At 45.2% G+C, this 19,781-nt stretch overlaps 1 protein-coding gene across 1 annotated transcript in view; it reads left to right on the top strand.

Annotated features, from left to right (window-relative positions):
* Window positions 1-19,485, top strand: part of caskin2 (CASK interacting protein 2) — a 144,467-nt gene extending 124,982 nt beyond the window's left edge. The window contains 11 exon segments of the mRNA XM_084072176.1: window positions 607-681; window positions 2,648-2,793; window positions 3,258-3,324; window positions 4,217-4,320; window positions 4,956-5,066; window positions 6,106-6,207; window positions 7,341-7,479; window positions 8,911-10,184; window positions 10,594-11,164; window positions 12,508-12,811; window positions 13,640-19,485. Of these exon segments, the coding sequence (XP_083928302.1) occupies window positions 607-681; window positions 2,648-2,793; window positions 3,258-3,324; window positions 4,217-4,320; window positions 4,956-5,066; window positions 6,106-6,207; window positions 7,341-7,479; window positions 8,911-10,184; window positions 10,594-11,164; window positions 12,508-12,811; window positions 13,640-13,736 (2,990 nt within the window). The 3' untranslated portion in view covers window positions 13,737-19,485.
* The last annotated feature ends 296 nt before the right edge of the window (window positions 19,486-19,781 follow it).

Raw genomic sequence — 19,781 nt, 5'->3', positions numbered from 1 at the left:
TCTGGTGGTTCTAACAACATATTTTGTCTAAATGTTCCAGTTTAGATCATAGCATTTCAGTTCCCGGGGGCGTGATGGGGTCGCCAAAAATACTCCCTCATAATATGGGGTTGTGGTATAAAATAGTTTGAGAACCCCTGCTGTATAGGATAGATTAAAATATTTGTGGACAATACATGTCCACATGATCCAAGAACACAACAGATATGATAGTCAAGAAATCATAGGAAACAAACGGCGCCATGACAGAGCCTCAAGTGATGTTCACATTTACACAAGAAAGTCCAACGGTCCAAAATCACATTGGTCAGAAACTTCATGTTTGACAATTCACACAGGGAAATCATATACACGGATAAGCTTAAAAAAAAAAAATCAAAATCAAACTATAGCGTCATACGTGGATACCTGTTCTATTGGGATCTCTCAGCACCACAGTAAGTTTACGTACATGTGTGTGTGATCACTGTTCCAAACCCATCACCCCCCCCCCCCCACACCACACCATCACTACCACCACCCACCCACCACCAACGTCACCTAGCCCCTCCCCCCTGTGACAGAACGTACTCCCCAAGGCCCCAACACAGTGTCTGTGTCCGGTAGGTGTGTCTCCGAGCTGCCTCTCCTGGCCTGGGTGTCCTCTGGAGGACATCTGGGTGCTCAGGAACTCACGAAATGGTAAGACTCCGTCCCCCTCATCTTCTCCCCGGCCCCGTAGCTGCCTGCCTATAACCCCCCCCCCCACCACCCCTCCCCTCCCTTTACGCTGTGCCCTACCCCCACTACACGTCAAACCACCATGATGATGATGTGTGTGTGCTTCAGGCTGAGCTCATTGCGTTCTCCCCTCTGCTGCCATGAGGGGGCAGCACCACTCCATCCCTGCTGTAGCTCTAGGCAGCCATACTTCACCCCCAAAAATGACTTTTTTTCCCCAGTAATTCATCCCTGTGTAGCCTTGAATACATGGAGAATTTTTGGTTGAAAAATGAAGGAAAATACCTGCTTTGATAACTATAGCAAAAATCTGTTCATAAACTCTCACTCAGTGTAATCCAAGGTTGTGTCATTATTACTTCCAAAACACAAAATGTACAATTTCAAACACTTCCAAGCTAAACAGTTTCATGCAAGAACAAGGAGCGAGCGTGAATTCTGCTTGTGTTGAACCCCACGTGCACGCCCCGGCTCAGTAAAGTTTGAGTGAGAATGTGGTGTTTTGGAAGTAACAAGGATATGACTGGATATAGTTGTTTTGGAGTTTACGAATATATTTTTTCATCCTGACCCCTTATTTTCTTGAATTCGTCAAGTATTATCTTCATTTTTGGATTCTTCATTCACCGTGAAGGGAATGCGACACAAATCAAGGGTCATGGGGATGACTAATTGATAGAAAATAAGTGATTTTGGGGCGCGGAGTGTTCCTTTAACTAACGCAGGTATCTTGTTCCGTAGCTGAACGGTAACGCCTCATAGACCACAGTAGGCTGCCAACCCACAGAGTAGCTCTGTTTCCCCCTAGAGGCTGAAGCTCCTGGCTGCGTTACTGTGTCCTCCATCCATCCATCTAGCCGTGCCTGCAGCTGTTTGCTCCCCGCTACTGTACGCCACAAACGCATACCGCCACCTCCCTGCCGCGGCTTCCAATGGCGGCCAGCAAAGCGTCCTATGCAGTCAAATCCGAAGTGTTGAATTAACTCAAGAAATTGGCTCTATGCACAGCAGGCCTCTTCCTTACTTACTTCGCAGGTGTTACCAATGATTCTAATGAAGGCTCTGTTCCATTTAGAGTAGCACAGTGGTTCTCAAGCCTTTTAATTTCAAGTTACACACTCGTTACACACCCGTAAGAGGCCATTTGGAACCCCCTTAAGGAACCATGAGGGTCCCTGGACCACACTTTGAGACCCACTGGTGTAGCAGAGTGTTTCCAGTGAGCCAACATGCACAATATCAGCACCATGACTCTGTTTGACCAGAATGGGAACACAACCTTAATTAGCATCATTGGTAACATCTGTGATTTCATTTCTTTCCAATATGGCTGCTGTGCAAAGAGCCTATTGACCTATGGAGACGTTACAGATCCAGTCGGAGTTAAATCAACGCTACGAATTTTGCCGTGTACCTTTTACTCTCCTCCAACCCCAGCTACCGTACTTATACCCCTGGCCCACCGTAGGCTTGTTTCCCCCGCTGAATCAATGCTGTGACTGTGCCGCCATCTTCATTCAGGCCAATGCTTGGATGTTTTCCGTCTATGTGAACCTCTGTGTCGGCACGAGTTAGGTGGATAGAGACGGAATGAAAAGGGAGAAGCCTTCCTTCGACCAGCTTCGACTTGGCATCCATACTCTGGGGCATGGCATTATAGGCGAAAATATTCAAAAGATGTCAAAGATCTTTCAAAAATAGCCGATCTATAAGCTCACAAGTTTGTAGATCGGCTATTTTAGATAATTTGGTGTATAGCAAAAATAGGAGGGGGGAGTATAGACCCCTGGGGGACACCAAATCAAGCTTTAGCAGTTAACTTGTATTCCAGTTAAGATTAATATTCTCGCTCTCTCTCTCGCTCTCTCTCTCTCTCTCTCTCTCTCTCTCTCTCTCTCTCTCTGTCTCTCTATCTCTCTCTCTCCAGCTGGAGACAGGAACAGTGTGGGCAGCACAGGCAGTGTGGGCAGCACGCGTAGCGCAGGAAGTGGACAGAGCACGGAGAGCAACGCGGCAGCGACCAACGGACTGCACCATAATAACACCAGCCATCATGCCGACAACGCCAGCAAGGTGCAGCTCGCTTCTTCATAAGCTGCGTAGCTAATGGGACATATTGTCGATTTTGAACCTGAATCCCTTTGCTCTGATGCGAGGAGATCGTATACAGTAGTGAGTGAGCAAATGCAAAGTCAAAATAAATGTCTTAGGTGTGTTTCTCCCACGAAACTTGTAAGTGTATGTATGTTCAATGACGTCAAACGTGGCATGCGCCTGATGACGCGAAACAATGTGATGTGATATTGTTTTTGTCTGTCTGTTTGTTCGTTTTTTTCACCACACTTTATACTTGATCACCTCACATGGGATTTAGGTTAAAAATAGTCTAAATACCCCTTTAAGGCTCTGAAGATACATTTTTACATGTGTTTTAATGCTTCAGAGAGCTGAAATCTCCATAGGTTTCCGCTCCTGTTGGTACCCTGTCCCACAGTTAAATCCTACTGGCTTTAATTTGTTTTTTTTCTTTGGTGTAGCCACTGGTGCCCTCTGCTGGTGATGTGGGACAACCGGACTCCAGCAAACAGCCTGATCAGCTCTCAGGTAGCTTTCTCCTTCATTACATTTATTTTGAATTAAAATAAATACAACAATATTGTAAGAGGATTTTCATTGGACTGAATCAACACTTAAACAAATGGTCTTGTGTTTATGTGACATACTATTTACAATTATGGCATTTGCAGACACTCATCCAGAGCAGTGTTGTTTTTGTCAGCAATTCTTTTTGAATACAATTCCATTTAGTTTTAGTCATATTTTAGTCATCTGAAATGTTTTGGTTTTGTCTAGTTTCAGTCGACTAAATATCACAAGATTATAGTCGACTAAATCAACAGTTGATTTAGTCGACTAAAATGTATTTTGGCGGTGCCTTGATGGCGTCATAATGGCTGATTTTACACTTGGTTGCATGCTGAAAATAGTTGATCTCTAAGCTCACAACGGAGCGCAACACCCGAGCGCAACCAAGCATTAAATGACTTGTCTTTTAGTTCTAGTGGATCTGTTCTCCACTAGTCTTAGTTCTACTGGATCTGTTCTCCACTAGTCTTAGTTCTACTGGATCTCTTCTCCACCAGTCCCTCGCTAACATTTTAGTCATCTTAGCTTAGTTTTTATTTAGTTTTCGCCAGTGAAAAAAGGTAGTCGACGAACATTTTTCGTCATAGTTTTAGTTGAAGTAATCAACACTGATCCAGAGTGATAATAAACAAGGAAATCACTTGTCAGTAGTGCCTCGGTAAACTATACCAGGTAAACAATGAACCTAGCACCTAAATAACATGCTATCTAAATTACGTTTAGCAAATGACCACGGTATGTCTGCATGGTCGCCATACGTACCGTAGGTCAAGTGCTAAGAGCTGAGGTGGAGTCTGAAGGAGTGAGCCTTCGTGGTTGTGACGTGATGTTGTGTGATGTCATTGTTCAGGAGGAGGAACGCCACGCAGGCAGCAGGCGTCCACCATGCAGAGACCAGCAGAGCAGAGCTTCACCCAGCACTTTGTACGACCTCAACAGCTCCTGGAGGGCAAGGTGACAAGACCACAACGCAATGTTCTCCACTTTCTACCAGAGTTACTATGTTTCATTACATATTATACATTCATTCTTTTTTTTTCTTTTCGGTTTGGTGCTTTATTGCAGTTTAGTTTTAGTCCAATGTGACGCATTGTGAGCTTGTAGGTCCGCTATGTTCTCTGTGCGACACCTTCGTACGATGAATTGTATATCAGGCTTCGCCTGTGCCTTAGCCATTATCCCTAAACTTCTTTGCCATTTTTTTGTATTTTTTAAAACATTTTCAACTAGCCGATCTACATCGACATGTTGTGAGCTTGTAGGCTTTTTGAACTATTTCAAAATGTTTTTAAAAATAGTAAAAAATGGCAAAGAAGTTTAGGGATAATGGGTAAGGCACCGGCGAAAAAAGTTCCTTTCCTTTTTAAACATCACAGTGGAACAAAACAAGGCAGTGAACTTAAAGAAGGTCCTTTGCAGCTCTGTTCAGTTCAAGTAGATAATCCTTTTACTAATTAGTCCATGGTAAGGAAATTATTTACAGGTGACTTCTTCATCTATTGTCTGATCATAAGTGGCTATATTATATACTGTATTTGGTGCCCTGAAATGAAACAAACAGTCTGAATGTCACTGTGTTTGTCTCGCAGGACGCCGAGGCCATCTACCAGTGGCTCAGTGAGTTCCAGCTGGAGCAGTACACCACAAACTTCATCACCGCCGGTTACGATGTGCCCACCATCAGCAGGATGACCCCTGAGGTACGCCGCACAGACACAAACGCGCTCCTGGGTCTACACACCAGTTTTTCTCAACCTTTTGTCCCTTTCTAGGACTTTCTTGATATAGCTGGCAGTAAATCAAATCCCCAATTCGTCATACAAGAGCGTCACACAAAAGTAGTGAAAATAGCAGATCGACAAGCGCACAATGCCTCGCTGTGCGAGGCGTTGTGTGCTTGTCGATCGGCTATTTTCACTATTTTAAGATGTTTTAAATATAATAATAAAAATGGAACGGTTTTGGACATGCAAGGTTTCCACCCGACAACGATATACATTATTAGTCCATTTTTTAATTTTTTTTTTATAACACTTTTTTATTGGGGATAATTCAATAGTGTGTCAGTACTCATTGCATACAGACATTATTAGTCCATTTGTACACTCTCAGAGCTACAGACACAGACATCACAGACACTATTCTGGGCACCTAGAAACAGTGGTTTTCAAACTGTGGGTCGCGACCCATAAGTGGGTCACACAGCAAGGGGTAGGTGGGTAACTGGATGGCCACAAAACAACACTTTTTTTTTAATATAGAGAAGAAAAAGCGTGCATCATTTATGAGTAGGCATGTAACGGTATACCGTATTACGGTATTACAGTGGTATAAATAGCGGATATAAATAGAATAATAATCACTGATAATACTGTGAAATAGCGTATACTGCAGTATTTTGTTTTGATACCGTACTGTAAAATGTCATACCGTTACATGCCTATGTTGTATGCGTGAGTATTGTTTATGCTTGGCACTATGTTTAATTGCTTTTGAATGCAATTTTGAACATTCTGCATACCATTGATATTGTCTCATCAGTCAAATGTTTAGAACTGTGTGTGTGTGTGTGTGTGTGTGTGTGTGTGTGTGTGTGTGTGTGTGTGTGTGTGTGTGTGTGTGTGTGTGTGTGCGCGTGTGCGTGCGACCGTGCGTGCGTGTGTGCGCGCGTGCATGTGCGTTGACTCATGTGTAGCGCTCTTCTTTCTGATATCTTGTGTGTGCGGTGTGTTGCTACAGGACCTGACTGCCATCGGAGTCACCAAGCCGGGCCACCGCAAGAAGATCTCCATAGAGATCAGCAACCTGAGCATTCCTGAGTGGCTTCCTGAATACATCCCCGTAAGAAGAATCACACCTTACCTGTACTCTATTCCTCCACCAGAGGGCACTGTCCTGTCACATTTCAGTCTGCACAGTTTAGCCAGAAAGCTCCTACCAGCTGATATCAGAGAGTGCAGTACTTCATTGATGAATGAATTACTTAATTCATTAATTAATCCAGTCCTGCAGTCATTAGATGCCTTAGAGTGGGTGTAAGTGATACTTTTTGGTTAACACATCCACCGCCAGAGGTTAATCTCATAATGTACTCACCAGTGCCAAGGTTTTATTGGTGTTTTTTGTTTTTTTCACGTCGCCATAGACCCCGTTAAAATCCTAAAGAATGCGCGATGCACTGTTTGTAAACATCGTGCAGATGTCCCTGTGTCTACCAGTGCAGACCACGTGTCAAACAGAGCCGCCATGTTGTAGTTAGAACGGTTTATGTTAAACAGTGATGACCGAGGAGAAAAAACTACAAGGGAGAAAATGGAGTTTTAGTGTGCGCTTTAGAATGGAGGCCGACGGGAACGGCAAAACCGGATCGCAAATAGTTCCGTTTCCGGTGGTGTTACACTGAAAATGGTCCGTGTCTAAAATTGAAAAGAAAACGAAAAAAAGGAAAAAGCACCCGGACCGTAGGGCTACGGTCTCGGCGCTTAACGGTGGATTTAATGGACTGTAGGACTACGTTCATGGCGGTTAATGTGTTAATGTAAGTGTTTAAATAGCTTTAAATTCTGATAGTAATCATGAACATATATTTGCTGGTTTTAAAGACAAAACATTTTTATTTTTTTATGTAATGTTAGAACTTTTATTGCCATTATGACTTTGCTATTACATTATGTGCCTTTGATTCAATATTTCTAAGTGCTGTGAGAAACGTTTCTATCACATTTTGCAGTGAAGTTTTCTTTTAATCGTATTATGTGATTATTTTAGCACTTTGAGATTCGCAAGAATGTAAAGTGCGTTATAAATAAAATGCATTATTATTATTATTTGTTTTACTATGCATTCGCGCACACACACAAAAGGAAGGGTTTCGAACGTACAAGGTTTTCCAGCCGACGACGACGATGTCAAACTGTGAGGAAAAAAAAAAGATTGAGAATCGGTGGCTTACTGTATCTCCTGTCTCTTTCCAGTCTGACCTGGGGGAGTGGCTGAGCACCATCGGCCTGCCTCAGTACCACAAGAAGCTGTCGGAGAACGGCTACGACTCCATCAGCATCGTCAGAGACCTCACATGGGAGGACCTGCAAGAGATCGGCATCGACAAGCTGGGTATGGAGAACACATGTTTATGTAACTTCTAACTTGTGCAACATTTAACCCATTAACCCTTTAAGACCTGAAGCCGATTCTACAAATGTCTTCTAAATCCCAACAGTTTTTTGAAAAAAAATCTTTTTTAAAAAAAATCCACGATTTTTCAAAAAATAGCAGATCTACAAGCTCATAGCGCGGCAAAATAGCCAAATAAATCTTAAAGGAGGAGTTCACCCAAAAAACGATATATTTTCTATCAATTGCACACCCCATGAAGCCTTGAATTCATGGATTTATTTTTGTTTTTGTGGCATTCCTAAACCAATAATTTGATGACCGGGTGTGTATCCGGTAGGAGACACAAATAATCTACTTTGTGTCTCCTACCGGATACATTAGCCGGTAGGAGACGGGAATACAATTATTGGCTTAGGAATGCGACAAAAACAAAAATAAATCCATGGATTCAAGCCTTCATGGGGTGTGCAATTGGTTGAAAATAAGTAATTTTTTGGGTGAACTACTCCTTGAAAGTGACACAGATGCGTTCCAGGTCTTAATGGGTTAAAGGGATAGTTCACTCCCAAAGTGACTTTTTTTTCTATCGATTAGTCACCCCATGACTTGAATTCATGGATATTTTTGTGTTTTTGTCGCATTCCTGAGCCAATAATTTGATGACCGGCAGCGGTTCTGGTAGGAGACACAAAGAGTTTATTTTGTGTCTCTTACCGGAACCGCTGCCTACCGGTCCGCTGGTCATCAAATTATTGGCTTATATTAGGAATGCGACAAAAAAAAAGGAATACTTCACCCAAAACTGTTTTGCTTGGTATAAAAAAAACATGCTTCTCGACTAATTCATGTATTTATTAATAAAAAAGCTATCGATAGGACCATCGCTATGAAAATAATGAATGTAATCTGCCTAACCAATAGACATTAATCCATTAAGACCTGAAGAAGCATCTGTGTCACCATTATTTTACACTTTGGCTATTCAAAAATAGCAGATATACAATCATAGCGCACCGAGTGCCGCGCTATGAGCTTGTAGATCTGCTATTTTAAATCGAGAAAATGTGTGCAAATTAATATATTTATATCATTTTAAAGCGAACATTCATAACTCAAATCTTTGCGTCTGGGGGTCCCTGGAACAACATATTTTGAGATGGGGGTCTGCGGTCAAACACATATCATTTTGGGGGTCCTTGACATGAAAAGGTTTGAGCACCACTGATATAGAAGCATACGTTTTTTCAGAAAACTGTTGGGATTTAGAAGACATTTTGTAGAAATCGGCTTCAGGTCTTAATGGGTTAAAGATCTCAAACCCCTATTCAAACTCAACTAACTTCTTAATCAAGTATCAATCAATCAATCAGTCAATCAAAGTTGCAGCCCTAATGTCAACAATGTTCCTGGTCCCTGCCCCGCCCACAGGCCACCAGAAGAAGCTGATGCTCGCGGTGAAGAAGCTGTGTGACATCCAGAGGGCCATCATGCAGGCCGAGTCGGGGGGCCTGGGGGGCACGCTGCGCCGCAAGCCCCCCGGAGCCCTGCACCTGGTGGCCATCGAGCCGCCCGACTCCTCGCTGGGAGGAGGAGGAGGAGGGGAGGCGTGCCCCTCGCCGCACACCCCCAAGATGACCACCTTCCAGGACAGCGAGCTGAGTGCCGAGCTGCAGACGGCCATGTCCAGCCACTACGGGGGCTGCCACCAGGACGGCGGCCACCTGGCCCTCAGGATGAGGATGTCCCAGAGCCAGGAGAGCATCGACGCCCGCTCCCGGGGGTCCGGGCGCTCCCAGGACCCCCCCATGGCCTCCGTCAGCCCCCACAGCCGCTCCCAGGAGAGCCTGGGCAGCGGCGGCAGCCTGGAGGGCAGTCCGGCCAGGGAGAGGAACATTCCGGAGGGCTGCTGGGACCAGAGGTCACAGCAGCTGCCCAAACAGGTGCCCCTGGGCACCGCCACCGTCTTCAAGTACCCCGCCATCCCGGCCAAGCCCAAAGCCCCGCCTCCTCCTCCGCCCGCCGCCACCGCCGACTCCTCCCCCCTCAAGGGCTTCAGCTACTTGCACTCCCACTGCGGCTCCGCCCACCTGGAGGCCGGCGGCAGGGGCTCCGCCTCCAAGCTCCACGAGCGCTCGCTCACGCTCGGCAAGAAGCAGCGCACGCAGAGCCTGACGCGCTACGCCCTGTCGGACGGCGAGCAGGACGACGAGGACGACGAGGACGACGACGGCGGGCCCCTGGGCCCGCCCCCCGGCGCCGTCCCGTCCTACGCCACGCTCAGCCGCCGGCACGGGCGCGGCGGCGGCGGACAGTCGGCGCGGCGGCTGCTGCTGCAGTCCAGCCCGGAGAAGAGTGGCGGCACGGTGGGGCGGAGCCAGTCGTTCGCCGTGCGCGCCCGCAAGAAGGGTCCCCCGCCTCCCCCGCCCAAGAGGCTGAGTTCCGTGAGCGGCGGCGCCGGCGTGGAGCTCCACGCCGACAACGGCACGGCAGCCGGTGGCGGCGTGGAGACGGAGACCCTGAGGAGCGTGAGGAGCATGGCGGCGTCTCTGGAGGTCTCCATGGAGGGCAGGAGGAGCCCCGCCCCCCCGCACAGACTAGACCTCCTCCAGCAGGAGGCCCCACCCCCTCTGACGCTTCTGGCCCAGCCCACGGACGCCAGCGGAGCCCGGAGGAGGGTGCAGAGCGAGTGTCTTCCTGACAAGGTTGGTATAGCTGAGCGTTTTTCTATTGGTCGGCGTAGGCAGAAACCTCCTACGAAAAAATGTTTAGCGCCGTATTCCAAGGTTGTTGTTTTTTTTCATAAAGTAATGCCCTGCTTTGTCGTATGACATAGTCGAGTAAAAGTAGAGAAAATTGCCAATCTACAAGCTCACGATGCGTCTCATTATGAAAAAATGAAGTAGTTGTATAAATATTGAACAAATTAAAAGTATTAACAAGAGCTTCTGACTCTTTTATTTCTATCTCCTTTTAACTTTCTGTTTTAAATTTCGGTTTAGTTTATGATTGTTGTCATTGTTGTTATTTTGTTTATACAGTAGCTTGCTATAGTTTTATTTCATTAGTTTTAGTTAACCATAATCACCTTGCCCCCCCCCCCCCCCCCCCCAGACCCACAGCGGTGACGCGGACCCCGACAGGGGGGTGAAATCGGACTCGGAGGAGGAAGAGCCCGGCGGCAAGGCCCCCCCCCCGGCCGAGCTGGAGGCCCAGAACAACAACAGCTCCAGCGAGTGCATCCCGTTCGCCGAGGAGGGCAACCTCACCATCAAGCAGAGGCCCAAGACCGGGGGGCCGCCCCGGGCCGAGGCCGTGCTGGAGCCTCCCGAGCAGCTCTTACACGCCGCCGCAGCCGCCAAGGCCCCCCCCCCGGAGCTGCCCGAGTTCAACCTGAAAGAGTCGGACACGGTCAAGCGGCGACACAAGCCCAAGGACAAGGAGCAGGGCGGGGGGGACTGCTCCCCTACGGGAGAGGAGGGAGGGGGGTGTGAGCGCTCCCAGAGCGAGGAGGAGGAGGAGGAGGAGGAGGAGGTCAGTCTGAGGATCAGCGAGGCTGCCGCGGAGAGGACGACGGAGACCCTCCCCGCCGTCGTCGCGGGGTCTCCGAGCAAGCCCCCCGTCTCCTCCAAGCCCCCCGTCACCGCTCCCAAGCCGCTCCGCCACAGCCTGCTGGCAGCACAGGGTGAGCACACTGATTCATTTGATTGATTGATGTTTTTATTGAAAAATGCATGAACTGTTGGGCAGAAACCTTGTATCTCCATATCGTCACCTTCTTAACAACACATTGACTGCCAAGATATTAAACGGTTTTCTATCCCCATGCCAGCGTAATTACCTTAACCCTGCAAGGCCCAGATTCTTTTCAAGTTGAGTTTTCAACAGAAAAGAAAAATGATTTAAACTCATTTCTTTATAAAACATACATGTGATCGTGCGATCACACTGGGCCTTGCAGGGTTCTAAATCAACGATCGTTGAAACGCCATGGAAGATACATTGTGTAAAAAAAAACACGAAAAAAAGTTCCAATGGGTTGGCGGAGGGATCTGTGAATCCACAGGGACGATAATGTTCCAACCGCGGTAACACCTGGGAAGGAATCAGACATTTTGGGGCTTTGGTGGTTTTCAATGCAAAAAAAATAAACTGAGTTAGAGGTGTTTTTCTGAAAATCCCATCGTTTGGATGAATGGATGTGACCTTTTTTTCGATGACGTCACATCCACATACTACTTCTCTGAGTGACGATCGATCATTCCAAAGCTGTGTTAGGGTGGAATTTTTAAAAAAAAGTTTTTTTGGAAAGAACTCGATCTTGGACAACTCGATCTTGGCCATCAAGTGATGCATTTGAAAGAACGAGTTTATGCAATCTTGGCAATCAATGTGTTAAACTAATGGCCTACGTAATTTTTTTTTTTTTTTTTACTTTAGCCTAAGTCAGCTCCTCATGACACTGGCCACCTCTGGTAAAATCTCCTATCTCCTAATTGAAAAGGATCACGCTGTTCCCTCCCGGCCTATCTCCCTAGTGTGACTTAGGCTAAAATAGGCAATTTTTTGGGCCTAATGTAACATGTTTTTGTGACTTAAGCCAAAACAATTGCCTGGAGTCTGGAGTAAATCAGTAAATCATCAACAAGTCAGGTTTAATCCTATGTAAACCTATTTAAATCTCTTATGTTACGTAACTGACAGACAGTGTTATTTTTATTTTAATAGTCATAATTTGTTAAAACGTTTTGGGTGAAATGATTAAGAAATATCATATAGTTTTGTTTTGGATCAGTTTTAATTTTTTCCTGAAAAACTTAGGCGACGATATTTGACGATATTTTACCTTTGTGTGTTTTTTTCGTAAATGAACGTCCTACTCGATCCCTCTACAGCGTCACACAAAAAGCATCAAAAGTAGCAGATCCGCAAGCTCGAAACGCGGCGTTCAGCGACACGTTTCGAGCTTGTATATTGTCCCTGCGTCGTACCACGTTTTTAACTACGTTTTTCATCCTTGCCTTCCAGCTGCGGTGGCGACGCCCTCGTCCGTGGGCGTCACCATCAGCGTGGTGGAGAGCGTGGCCTTCGCCTCTCCTCCGTCCGCTCCCTCCACTCCCGCTCCCCCGGCCCCGGCCCCTCAGAGCCATCCGGCGGTAGCAGCCAAGCCCCAGGTGTGTGTGGTGGGCCCGGCCCTGGGCCTGGGGCCGGAGCCCCCTGCTGGCTCCACGGTGGTGGTGCAACAGCAGAGGCTGGAGCAGACCAGCACCTCACTGGAAGCAGCTCTGAAGGCCGTGGAGAGAAAACTCACCCTGGAGGACGCCTCCGACGGGTAAACACATGCTAGTCGTTGTTTGACTTTGCTGTCGTCATTATCGACAGTTATGCAGCCCATATGTCCCAATAGGCTCTATTCACAGCAGCCATATTATGAAGACATTCATAATATGGCTATGATACTAATGAAGGCTCTGTTCCATTCTGGTCAAACAGAGTCAGGGTGCTGCTATTGTGCATGTTGGCTCACTGGAAACACTCTGTCACACCAGTGGGTCTACAGTTGGGGTCCAGGGACCCTCATGGGCTTCCAAATGGCCCCTTACAGGTGTGTAACTCTGAGAGTGTACAAATGCGGGTCCATTTGGTTCCATTTGTACACTCTCAGAGTTATGGGGGTCGTGGAAACCACTGTGCTAGACTAAATGGAACAGAGCCTTCATTAGTATCATTGGTAACACCTGGGAAGGAAGTGATAATATGGCTGCTGTGCATAGAGCCTATTTGTTACGTTTAAAATCAAAATGTTTTCAAATGTCCATATTTTGGAATATTTTATTTATTTTGTAATAGGAATAAAGTGGTTAAATTAAATAAAATTCTGTTAATGCGTGTAGCATATATTTACTTGTTATCTTGTTCATTGTATGATTAAAGTTAAAGGTGCAGTATTCTTTTTTTGTTGTTATTTAAATCAAATGTTAAATTCTATACCCAGCTCTGTATTCAGAAGGTAATCATTGCTATAGAGTGTTTGTTCAGTAACAGGAGTCCTGCTCCGGCTCTTTAGCAAACAGAAAATACATTTACAAGTTCGGGACCCTAGTTTTGGTGGCGATTGTCATGCCGTGCGTGTGACGTTGTTGTTCTTCTCCTCCCACAGTGGAGCCAACACGGTGAAGTCTGCGGGGACCATCCTGGACGACATCGGGAACATGTTTGACGACCTGGCAGACCAGCTGGATGCCATGTTGGACTAAACCCCCCCCCCCCCCCCCCTCTACCACCCCCCAACCCCCCCACCCGTGTGACCCCACCCCCCATCACCTCAGGAAGTACTAACACACTACAATGCTCGTCCCTCTCTCAGAACTCTGAACCAGACAATGAAAAGACATTGGTTGATCTGTAGGGGGACATACCAGTGATTCTCAACCGTTTTTTTTTGTTTTTTTAAGGACCCCCAGTTTGATATGCATTAGACCAACGGACCCCCCATTTTATTTTATCTCTCGGACCTCTAGTCCACACTACTGTTGATTTAGTCGACTAAAATGTATTTTGGCGGTGCGTTGATGGCTTCGTAATGGCTGATTTTACACTTGGTTGCATGCTGAAAATAGCCGATCTACAAGCTCACAACGCGTCGCAGCGCGACGTGTTGTGAGCTTGTAGACGCCCGAGCGCAACCAAACATGAAATGACTTGTCTTTTAGTTCTACTGGATCTCTTCTCCACTAGTCCCTCACTAACATTTTAGTCTAGTTTTTATTTGTTGACGATATTGTCAACATATTTAGTCTTAGTTTTAGTCATTATAGCTTAGTTTTTATTTAGGTTTTATTTATTTTTCGACAGTTTTTCGTCATAGTTTTAGTCGACGAAATCAACACTGGTCCACACTGTAAAATCCTAGGTGTTACAGTAACTCTGAGAGCGTACAAATGGAACCATTTGTACGCTCTGAGTTACAGACCCGTAAGGGTCCATTAAGGGTCCCCGGTGGTCCCCCAGACCCAATGTTGAGAGACGGTGCTCGCAGACGGACGCACAAAGAACGTTGTTGACCCAATGGACCACTGCTGTGTTAACATTGGGGGCATCTTGTCTCTCACAGCGCCAATGCCCCCACTGGTGGTCATCTGAAGAGGAAACAAACACTACGAATCGAGGGCCTGATAGGCGTACGGCACTCCTTTCCGATGTAGGAGAACCTTCCGGTTTCGGACAGCCATTCTGAACTTATAGTTGGGAGAGTCAGGGCATCTGGAGGGAGCACTAGTTCCGTGAAAAAAAAGTTCTGAGAACGGCCATCAAAGGTTCGGAAGGACGTCAATTTGCAGCTATATCACCTTCCCTTTCCGAAAGAAAAGTTCGGACATCGGAAGGAGCACATGCTGGGCTTTACGTTGACGCCAGTTTTTAACGTTACGTTCAGTGGTTCTCAAACGGTGTGTGGAGGCACACTGGTGTGCCATGAGACAAGTTCAGATATGACAACCGCACATTATTATTATTATTGCAATGTACAGTATGTACAAAAAGTTACGAATGATTTGTATTCATAACTCATAATTAATTTTACTATCAGTACTTTGTGTGCATTCATTTCACACCATACAGTGGCACATTATATTAGAATCTGCCGTCCCTATTTTGGGCATGTCTTTATAGGCGGAAATTCTTTTTTTTCCCCTTTAAAACATTGCTAAATTGTCAGGTCTACAAGCTCTCAACGCATTGTGATGTCACACATTGTGCACTCTATGAAAAAGGTCTTAAAGTGGCACTATGTAACTTTCCTGTTCTTCTGGGATTTGAACCCGGGTCTCCTGCGCAAGCGCTGACATTTTTACCACTGAACTAATAGAGCCTGCCTGCCTTGCTCAGGGGAGAAATAGACACAGGATCTCCATGTCTCAATAGAAGACCAAATACAAACATCCAAGTTTTTTAAAGTTCTATTGTATTAACATACTCTACCATATAGATTAGACAAAATAAAATTGTATTCACTAAACTAAAATGACATAATACAGCTTTGGTGGTTAAACTTTTAATTTGGCACTACTAAATAAAAATGAAATGTTTCTGAGTGAAATAAGAGTGATTAACATGCAGTGGTGGAAAAAGTACTGAAATATTTTACTTAAGTAAAAGTACCAATACTGCAATATAGAAGTACTCTGTTACAAGTAAAAGTCCAGAATTCAGAATGTGCTAAAGATTCCTCAAAAGTGTACTTAAGTACAGTACTTGAGTAAATGTACTTAGTTACTTTACACCACTGATAACATGTATTATAGCAGTTATTTGGAAAGAATATGAACGCTGTTGTGCCTTGAGACGTGCCTCTCGCACAAAACGTTTGAAAACCACTAGAAAGGTTCTATCTTGCCTGTGTAGTGGTGCCTTGTGCTAGCCTGGTAACCCCCCCCCCCCCCCCCCCCCCCTTTCCGGAAATCTCATTTGCATTTGATTTTCAGGAATTGGGTCTGGCCTGAAGGCTTATCTGGGCGTTTCTTGCTCGTCCACAAAATGGACTCGCCTATCAGCGTCCTCGCTCATTGTTCTGTGATTGACAGCGGAGGTTGGCCAATCAGGTGGAGCCCGAGTGAACCCGAATGGAGCCGAGTGCAGCTGACCGAAATGGAACGTCCGCCATTGAAAATGGGTCCGCTCCGTTTTAAATCTTCAAAACGCTCTCAAACTTCTTTTTTGTGGCACGGAATTTACTTTTAAGAAATTTTTCGGATTGAATTTAGTTGTTTAGTTTTAACTTCATATATGTGGTCAATTAGTCATGACAGCCTATTTAAAAATAAAAAATCAGAGAACCGGCAGTAGTGGTGGGCAGTGACACGCATGTATCCGAATAAAGCATGGCCCTTTCAAAAGTCCCCTTGCGTCACGTTAGCTGGTGGTGGGGGAACAAACTGCTGATTGGCTGAAGGGGTTGTCAGTCAATGGTATTACTCCCGCCCAGCTCCAGCCCACAGGCAAAAAGCTAAACAGGCTCTCTTGCTAGACTCACTACTGAAATCAAATGCAAATGAGATTTCCGGAGGGAGGGGTTTACCAGGCTAGCCTTGTGCACTGCCAGTCATGAACCCTACCCAGGTAGACTGTGATTGGTCGGTGGAGAGACATGACAGGGAGGCTGTGATTGGCCAGTGGACAGACATGCCCTGGAGGCTGTGAGGGAGGTTGCCAGTTCAGTGCCACCCCTAGCGTGAAGGAAGCATTCCTTTACATTACTGCCACACACTACTATCATATTGAATCCGTTCATACTTTGTTGTACAATGGTGTCACTCACCGAGAATAGCTGATCTACAAGCTCACAACACGTCACGGATGTGTAGCGTCGTTAGCTTGTATTGGCTAATACAGCGCACTGCACTGTCGTATGACGGAGCATAAATGAACCGTTATGGAGCTGTATCCGTCAAGTGACATGGATTTTTTTTATTTTTTTCATGTTATTTTTTATTTTTGATGAATTCAAGAAAAAAAATATTGTCTAACCGTTTCAAAATCTCTCTTTGTAATATTTTAAATACCGAGAAGAAAATATATATATTTTAGCCGTTTTGTACCAAGTGATCGCCTGACCACGTTTTGTCTTGTGTTTTCCAAGAGCCTAGGTGGCGCCAACGAGTTGTACAAAGGGATGAAAAACCTTCGCCCGACAAAGCATGTTTAGCTACTTCAACACTGTTCACTATGAGATGGTTGTCTGTACAGTGGAATATATGGCATGTGAGATATCAGTTGTATACACACTATTTTTTGGGAAAAGTATTCATTTTAATTTAGTCCAACTAGTATTTAAATAAGAGTTATCTAAATATGTATATTGTATACTAGAGGTATTATACAGGAGCAAATTCATATTCAACCAAAGTCCTTTGTACAGTTTTTTCCTCAAAATATTTTTAAAAGACTTTACAATATTTCCTTCAAAAGATGTTGAATCCTGGGTTGTTGTCATTGTCCTTTTATTGTCATACTGAATAACCTGATCATAACTGTATTTCTGTTTAGTTTTTTCTTGTCAAGCTTGCATTGTATGGATATACGTTCCATAATTGGCATGATATTGCTGTAATAATACATAAAGCAAACAAGAAAGGTATTTAGTGCTGTATTTTAGTCTTTTATTATGTTTTTTTTTTCATTTATAACCTTTTTATTATTAATCTTGTGACATGTTTGATTGCTCTGTGAAGATGGTAACCTCTGTGTGAACGTGACCCACTGGATTGTCTGCCTTGGATTGTCCTTTCTGTTTCACCCTCAGGAAAAAAGAAAATCACACCTATTGTTGAGACTGTTATCCGTAGTTTCACTTTCATGCCTGTGCCACGCACAAAAAATAGCTGATTTGCTCGCGCCCGACAGGTCGCAGTGCAATGTGTTGTGAGCTGGTAAATCTGCTATTTTCAGTGTGTGACACCGGCAAAAAGTACAAATCAGGCGTAAAGGTTAGTTTATGTTTTGAGCGACACGTGTCTCGCGCCGCATCGCATCGAGTTTTGAGCATTCATACCGTCTGCGACTCGCTGACAGTGTCACCACAAAATGTAAACATTTTTCCAGAGGTCCGTATGTGACAACCTCTGTGAAAGGCCTCTGTGACACATTGTCGTTTAGACGTCACTGTGACGCTTCGTACAACACCTGTCACGTAAAGCATGTCGTCGCTGTCGTGCCGAAACCTCTTATCTCCATGTTTTAACTTTTTGTGTCTGCGAGTTCGAAACGCAGCGCTAAGCAGCGCATTTTGAACTTTTAGATCTGCTACTTTTGCCATTTTTGAATTTGAATCCTGAAAAGTAACAGTTTTTGGACATATGAGGTTTCAACCCGACAGACGATATAAACTGACCTTAAGCCTGTTCTAGCGGCTGCATCTGCTATGGCTTAATTGGCTGTGTTCTTTTGGAGCTTACAGCACTGTCAGTGACCAACAGTGTTTGTCAGAAAAGACTAGTCTAGTCGCACCTTAGAAAGAAAAGAATGATGTGTGAATGTTTTTCATGTTGTCTCTGTTTTTTTCCTGCCGAATTTATATTTCGTTGTGTGTCGGTGTCACACCAAAAACAGTCAATCTCAAAGCTCACCTGTTGCTATGCGACATGTGCACTTTGTTGTGAGACACCGTCACGCGACAAAAGTATAAGGGTATGGTCACACATGCGTGACTGAGGGGGAGTGGCCAACCATTGTAACAGTGTGTGGAGTTCAATTGCTGAACTCCACACATGACGGCACGTGACACGCCAACGCTATACCGGAAGCTACACCCCTTGAACACGACGCTATATTGTTTTTCAAAGGATGGCTGTGGGAAGAGGAGTGCTTGTTTTTATTACCTCAACCAGGACGGCTGCTGGCTGCGAGCCACCGGGCGAATGAGTGCCTGCGCTGAGCAGCCAATGGCGTCGGAGCAGCCAATGGCGTCGCACGTCTTCAACTGCGCCATCAGAAAGAACTGTTTATCGTGTGAAGCAAAAGGAGGGGTGCATTTCTCCTTTCCGACATGTCGCCTTTCCGACGTTGACGAACCCTATACCTAACCCTAACCCTAACCTTAACCGCACGCGGAAGCCACTAGTCGGAGTGGTGAGATGTCGGAATGGAAGGAGCACCCCCAAAAGGAGCACTCCTGTCCCAGTAAATCACAGGCTGCACCTGCCCAAACCATCCCTGGAAAAACAATATTGTGAACAGGATGTGACTGTTTCAGGCGTACATATGTGACCTCACCCTTAACCAGGCTTCAGATGACAAAGATGACGTATTCTCAGTTGAAAAATGTGTTGACAACGCGACTTGAAAATGCGTCCTTTTTGTCAGCGGACACTTGTCTTGTGACTATGAAACAGCCTCTTACAGATTACTGTCCCTTATGCTGATGTTCTGTTTTATGTCTCCTGGCATTTCTGTATCATTTGTTTACAGATCACATTAAATACATGCTTATGGCCTGTGCTTATGACCCTCTTCATGTTGTGTGAAAATGTCCTCTCACTTGTCAAGCTTCATTCTTATCATAAGTCAACCATAATTTATAATATTTAGTAATCTTTGGTGTTTTGGACTACAATTGAGCCCTCCTTGTCTGCAGGCTTGATAATAATTGTGTCATTCTGTCTTAGTTCCTCTAAAACTCTTATTTCCACTACTGTCACATTGCGGTGCTTACAGTAGTTACTTCATCTGATGATTTAACAAGGTTCTGGATGTCTTGCTTGACCAATTTGCTGAAAGTGACAAAAGTGGGATTCAGAGTGGAGGAC

The sequence above is a fragment of the Gymnoscopelus microlampas genome, assembly GCF_963454915.1.
Source record: "Gymnoscopelus microlampas genome assembly, chromosome: 11".
In the NCBI taxonomy this organism is placed as follows: Eukaryota; Metazoa; Chordata; class Actinopteri; order Myctophiformes; family Myctophidae; genus Gymnoscopelus; species Gymnoscopelus microlampas.
This window is presented reverse-complemented; position numbering and strand designations above follow the sequence as displayed.